General features: G+C 41.8%; 1 protein-coding gene and 1 pseudogene across 1 annotated transcript in view; both read right to left on the reverse strand.

The window, feature by feature from the left end:
• LOC105518772 (cell division cycle protein 27 homolog) overlaps positions 1-2713 on the reverse strand; it is a 27873-nt gene extending 25160 nt beyond the window's left edge. Inside the window, 5 exon segments of the mRNA XM_011951893.1 lie at positions 258-328; positions 575-729; positions 1563-1601; positions 1604-1659; positions 2694-2713. Of these exon segments, the coding sequence (XP_011807283.1) occupies positions 258-328; positions 575-729; positions 1563-1601; positions 1604-1659; positions 2694-2713 (341 nt within the window).
• Positions 2714-2825: 112 nt separating this feature from the next.
• Positions 2826-3676, reverse strand: LOC105518757 (annotated as a pseudogene).
• Between the last annotated feature and the right edge of the window lie 2935 nt (positions 3677-6611).

Genomic DNA, 6611 nt, shown 5'->3' on the forward strand with positions numbered 1-6611 from the left:
CAGGCTGGTCTCGAACTCCTGACCTCAGGTGATCTGCCTGCCTTGGCCTCCCAAAGTGCTGGGATTACAGGCATGAGTCACCGCGCCTGTCAACATCATCATGTGCTGTTTTTTACTTCATTTTCTGAAAACAGAATGCCCCTGTTCCCATACTGATTTAGAAGTTGCCATTATAATAATCTGCATTACAAACAATATGAGTTATTATAAGATTATTTAGTACTATAGCACATTTGAAAGTATCTTGTTTGACTTACCTTGGGGTTAATGGGCTAAGAGCTGCTGGTCCTCCTAATAAACTTCGACCAGTTTTTGGTTTAATTTGAACCTGTTTAGATAATATGGAAGTTCCTGTTCCCAGTGGGACAGTATCAGGTGAAATTACAGCTGAATCAATATAAGACACTGAGGAATCTGTATTCAAGGAGTACTTTGAATTGGAAGATTCTAAATTCAATCTGTTTAATTCCTGAAACAGAAAATTTCTACCAAGTCATTCACAATATATTATTTAGTTCAGATCATTCTTTGTAGTTTTCATAATATTTTGAACACTAGAATATAAGACACTTACAATTGTGTCCTGGGGTGTTTCCGTAAGAAATGTCTCAGGCTGTCTGTGAGATAAACTATGATTAGGTACTTGTGTTGTGCAAGAGTTGGGCAGACAGTTGCTAAAGTTCTGTAAAGATGTGAATTTAAATGTTTGGTCAGGATCTGGCTTTTCACCTGTGAAGACAAAAAAAAAAAAGTTTGCCTCTGAGGAAGTGAGGAATACATTTTTTTCAAGTAAGAATAAGTTAGTGGAAATAGGAAATAGGCCTTATCCAAAATTTTAAATTCTCCTGTCCACTTCTGCCAATCAAATTTACCTCCTAAAAGCCCATCTATCAATATATCATAAAAGTTTACTAGTAAGATAAAGCTGTACATTTAGAAAATAAACTACAAGAACACTAATTTTAAACATAACAAATCACAGAAAAATGCAGATTTCTGTTTTTGTTTTAAAGCTGAAAATAAGTAGATCTCATTTTTCTCAAAGTAGGAGATGTGGTTGAAGAGTTAAAACCTATTATATTTTACAGTGAAGGTTGAAGCCCTTCTCTCTCTCTCTCTCTCTCTCTCTCTAAATGCAACAATGTTGAAAAATGGTCCTTCATGTATCTCAAATGTACTGAGAAATTCTCTCCCTATACTGTTCAGGTCTTGTAAGTTTCTGCTCCAGGCATTCTATTAATTGCATTAGAAATTCTATTAATTTTCTTATTCAGAAAGCAATTTTTGCTAGTGTTAAACACACAATATAATCCATTTTAGAGGACACCAGATACTTGAAAGTAGATTGACTAAACAGAAAATCTACTGTATTTCATCTTTGTGTAATTTTCAGCTATATGATTCTTGAAACATACCTATGATTCTAACTTATTTTTTATTTTCAATTTTAACTTGGAAAAATACTTTTCTTGGGGGTAGATGATCTGTATTGCTCTCCAAAAATTAAGTAGCGGGAAAAAAGGAAACGGGAACCTACCCACCTCTCAACCCCACCCACCTACCTATTTCACATAACGATTCAAAAGGAGACCAGAGGAAAGATTTAAACTAAGGCTCTTTAGGTAACATTCTGATCCTTTGGCAAGCCGATCTGTCTTGCTGTGGAGAGAAACAAGTAGATTAAATAAGCTACAAACCTCAAAACTTTTATCATAAACTTTTAGTACAAAAAATTAGGTAAAAGTTACAGAAGTTCAGACAGCACTCTTTGTGATGCTTCTCTAAATTACCAATTTCTCCTATCTGCTAATCTCCAAATCAAGTGAAAGCAAATAGAACATGAATCAAAAGAAATGCTTACAAAATAAACTATCGTTGCCTTCTTGAATATTACTATTACTTTAAACTTCCTGTCAGATATTAGAGTTATTAAGGGAGATACAAAAAACACTCAAATTCTTCAGTATTATTATTTTTTCTTCTTGGAACAAGGTCTGGCTCTATCATAGAGGCTGAAATGCAGTGGCATGATCTTGGCTCACTGCAACCCGTATTTCCCAGGCTAAAGCCATCCTCCTACTTCAGCCTCCTGAGCAGCTGGGACTACACGTGTATACCACCACATCCAGGTAATTTTTGCTTTTAGAGACCAGGTTTTGCCATGATGCCCAGGTGGGTCTTGAACTCATGAGGTGATTTACCTGTCTTGGCCTTCCAAAATGCTGGGATTACAGGTGTGAACCACCACACCTGGCCTTTTTGTATTTTTTGTAGAGATGGGGTTTTGCCATGTTGCCCAGGCAGGTCGCGAACTCATAAGCTCAAGTGATCTGCCCACCACAGCCTCCCAAAGTGCTGGAATTACAGACGTGACCCACCACACTTGGCCTTAATTTTTTTTTTTTTTTTGAGACGGAGTCTCGCTCTGTCGCCTGGGCTGGAGTGCAGTGGCCGGATCTCAGCTCACTGCAAGCTCTGCCTCCCGGGTTTACGCCATTCTCCTGCCTCAGCCTCCCAGTAGCTGGGACTACAGGCGCCCGCCACCTCGCCTGGCTAGTTTTTTTGTATTTTTTAGTAGAGACGGGGTTTCACCGTGTTAGCCAGGATGGTCTCGATCTCCTGACCTCGTGATCCGCCCGTCTCGGCCTCCCAAAGTGCTGGGATTACAGGCTTGAGCCACCGCGCCTGGCCACTTGGCCTTAATTTTTAACATAACATTCCCAGTGGTAATTCTGAAAGTGATTTAAATGCTTTAAATATAGCATAAATGATCAGTTTTTTTTTTTTTCAGGCCTAATTCACTTTATTTTTCTTGTATAAAAACCCTATGTTGTAGCCACAGCCGGAGCCTGGATCCTCTGCACAGAGACTCTGGTGTGGGTCTTGAGGAGGTTGTCAGTGAATTCCTGACAGGGAGACTTGGTGAATAGTCTCCTTCCAGAGGTCCGGGGTCAGGTAGTTGTAGGTCTTAGAGATGGCATCAAAGGTGGCCTTGGCGAAGTTGCCCAGGGTGGCAGTGCAGCCCCTGGCTGGGGTATAACCGTCATTGATATCAGCCATCATGAGCAGCTTCTTGGGCACAGATGCCGAGAAGATGCCAGTGCCCCTGGGGGGCAGGGATGAGGTGCACTAGCACAGAGCTGCAGTGGCCTGTCACCTTGCAAGGGATGGTGTGGGGCTTGCCATTCTCATTCCCCAGTAACCTCTGCACACGGGGACAATGGAGAGCTTGGCCAGGATGATGATGGCCCCACAGATGGCCGTGGCCACCTCCTCCGAGCATTTAACATGCAGACCAATGTGGCCATTGTAGTCCTCGATGGCAACAAACGCCTCGAACCTGGAGCGCTGGCCGGCGCGGGTCTGCTTCTGCATAATCTTCAAAACCTTGTCCTTGAGAGAGGCCCCCAGGAAAAAGTCAACGATCTCAGATTCCTTGATGGGCAGGGAGAAGACACAGATCTATTCCAGGGACTTGATCTTCATGTCCTTGACCAGGCGGTCCAGCTTGGCGACGGGAATCCACTCCTTATCCTCGGCCTTGCCTCCATGAGCTCCGTGGCCTTGACCCCGGCCCCGGATGCCACTGCCGAAACCTCTGCGGAAGCCACTGTGGTTCCCCATCCCAGGGTCCCCGGGACCCCCCACCCCCGGCTGCACCGGCATCATTCACCATTTGGTGTGTTCTCGGATGAGAGGTTTTTCTTTTTTTTAAAAACAAAGTAGAGGTGGTAGGTCTTTTTCCTCCCCTCCCCCCTCAAGATCTGTTTGTGGAGGATCTGCTTCCTTAATGAAAAGGACATTTTATGTTTCTTTGTAAATCAGGTGTGTAAATGCTTACATATGGAATCTGGACAATATCCCTGGGAACATTTATACTTGGAAAAATCTGGGGATTATCAGAACAGTATTGCTGCCTCTTTAGATTTTTTTTTTTTTTTTTTTTTTTAGAATCTGGCTCTGTTGCCCAGGCTGGACAACAATCTCAGCTCACTGCAACCTCCACCTCCTGGGTTCAAGTGATTCTCATGCCTCAGCCTTCCGAGTAGGTGGGATTACAGGTGCACACCACCATGCTGGCTAATTTTTATATTTTAGTGGAGACAGGATTTCACCATGTTGGCCAGGGTGTTCTCGTAGTCCTGGACTCAAGTGATCCGCCCGCCACAGCCTCCCAAAGTGTTGGGATTACAGGCGTGAGCTACAGCACATGGTCGCTAATTATTCAACAGAGAGATGAAAGGGGACAAAGATATAAGAAAAGTAAACTGCTGGGGTACTCTAAATTTAGATCAAAGTTTTTATTAAAATTGAGTCATACACGGCCGAGATGGGCGGATCACGAGGTCGGGAGATCAAGACCATCCTGGCTAACATGGTGAAACCCCGTCTCTACTAAAAAATACAAAAAATTAGGCGCGAGGTGGCAGGCGCCTGTAGTCCCAGCTACTCGGGAGGCTGAGGCAGGAGAATGGCGCGAACCCGGGAGGCGCAGCTTGCAGTGAGCTGAGATCTGGCCACTGCACTCCAGCCTGGGCGACCGACAGAGTGAGACTCCGTCTCAAAAAAAAAAAAAAAATTGAGTCATACACACAAAACCTAGCCAGAAGTTTCCTAAAGAACTGGCATAAAAAATATTATTTAAGTGGTATTGGGAAGAAATAGGTTAATTTAGGAATCAGACTTAGTATCAGTTGTATCCTAAACATAGCAGTCTCATGTGCTATAATAGACAAAAAGACTAAAAAATGTTTATCCTGGAGATAGAAAAGAAAACCTAACACACCTTAGCTACAAAATCACATATATATGTGTAGATTACTAGGTGCAATTCTGGTATATAATGGCTAAAATGAAAAGCCAGGATTGGGGTAGGGTGGTTCCACTTTTGATACTCAATCTTTAAATCTTGATGATGAATAAAAATAACCCTTGGCTGGGTGTTGTGGCTCATGCCTGTAATCCCAGCGTTTTGGGAGGCTGAGGTGCCAGGACTGCTTGAGCCCAGGAACTTAAGACCAGCCTGGGCAACATAGGGAGACCCATATCTAACAAAATCAGAAAAATATAAAAGAACCCATCCATATTCCTCTGAAGAAGGAGAAAATAAAACTTCCTTCTTTACATATATGTATACATACACACACATACCTTTCTGAGGAACTCATTTAACTGCAACTTTAAAAAAAAACTTTATTAATGATTTTATCTTATAATACACATATAGTTCAGTGCCACATGACATTCTGTTCAAGGACAGATCACATGTATGACAATAGTCCCATAAGATTATTTGTTTTGTTTTGAGATGGGGTTTCACTCTTGTTGCCCAGGCTGGAGTGCAATGGCACGATCTCAGCTCACTGCAACCTCCACCTCCCGAGTTCAAGTGATTCTCCTGTTTCAGCCTCCCCAGTAGCTGGGATTACAGGCTTATGCCACCACGCCCAGCTAATTTTTGCATTTTTTAGTTGAGGTGGGGTTTCACCATGTTAACCAGGCTGGTCTCAAACTCCTGACCTCAAGTGATCCAACCATCTCAAAGTGCAAGGATTACATGTGTGAGCCACCACGTCCAGCTGTCTTTCAAACATAGCTATATCCTATAGCTTCTCTCAACCAAATCATTGTATATCCTCCCTACTTTCCCAACACCACTTAATGAAAATCAAACAAAAAAAATTTTTTAATTGCCTATTAAGTTTAGACCATTTAAACTGGTTGAAAAGCACAGGTTGGATGACCATATTCTCTGATTTTCTATGAAGATTCTAATTTCAAAGAGTCTATCTTGCTAAACTCTCTTGTATATATATGTGTATATACATATATATACACATATACACATATATATACACACATTCATACCGGTTTTAGGTCCAAAAAACTATGGCAATCATAGCCATAAGGAAAACAGACCAAAAATATGACCTGGGCGCAATGGCTGACACCTGTAATCCCAGCACTTCACGAGGCCGAGGCAGGTGAATCACTTGAGGCTAGAAGTTTGAGACCAGCCTGGCCAACGTGGTGAAACCTCATCTCCACCAATAATATAACAATTAGCCAGGCTTGATGGTGCACGCCTATAATCCCAGCTACTTGGGAGACTGAGACATGAGAATTGCTTGAACCCGGGAGGTGGAGGCTGCAGTGAGCTGAGATCATGCCACTGCACTCCAGCATGAGTGACAGAGCAAGACTCTGTTTCAAGAAACAAAAACAAAACAAACAACAACAATAAAAACAAGAAAAATAGACCCAGAGTGTTCAGCAGAGAGAAAAACATTAAAGGGTGAAAAATTATGTTGTATCTGATCTATACTAAATATGCATATTCTATAAATATGTATATTCTACACTTTGCATGAATATTTCAAAACTAAACAAAGAATTAACCTACCAGGTTTTAGAAACCATCTCTACTTAGAAAAATTTCTTCTAAAAATAAACTTCTTTCAAATAAGCAAAATAAAGCATTATAAAACTTAATTACCATACAGGCATAGGATATAGTGAGCTGTATATTTAGTTACAAATATATAGCAGCCGGGCGCAGTGGCTCAAGCCTGTAATCCTAGCACTTTGGGAGGCCGAGACGGGCAGATCAC

Source organism: Colobus angolensis, unplaced genomic scaffold, assembly GCF_000951035.1.
Source record: "Colobus angolensis palliatus isolate OR3802 unplaced genomic scaffold, Cang.pa_1.0 Scaffold329, whole genome shotgun sequence".
Lineage (NCBI taxonomy): Eukaryota > Metazoa > Chordata > Mammalia > Primates > Cercopithecidae > Colobus > Colobus angolensis.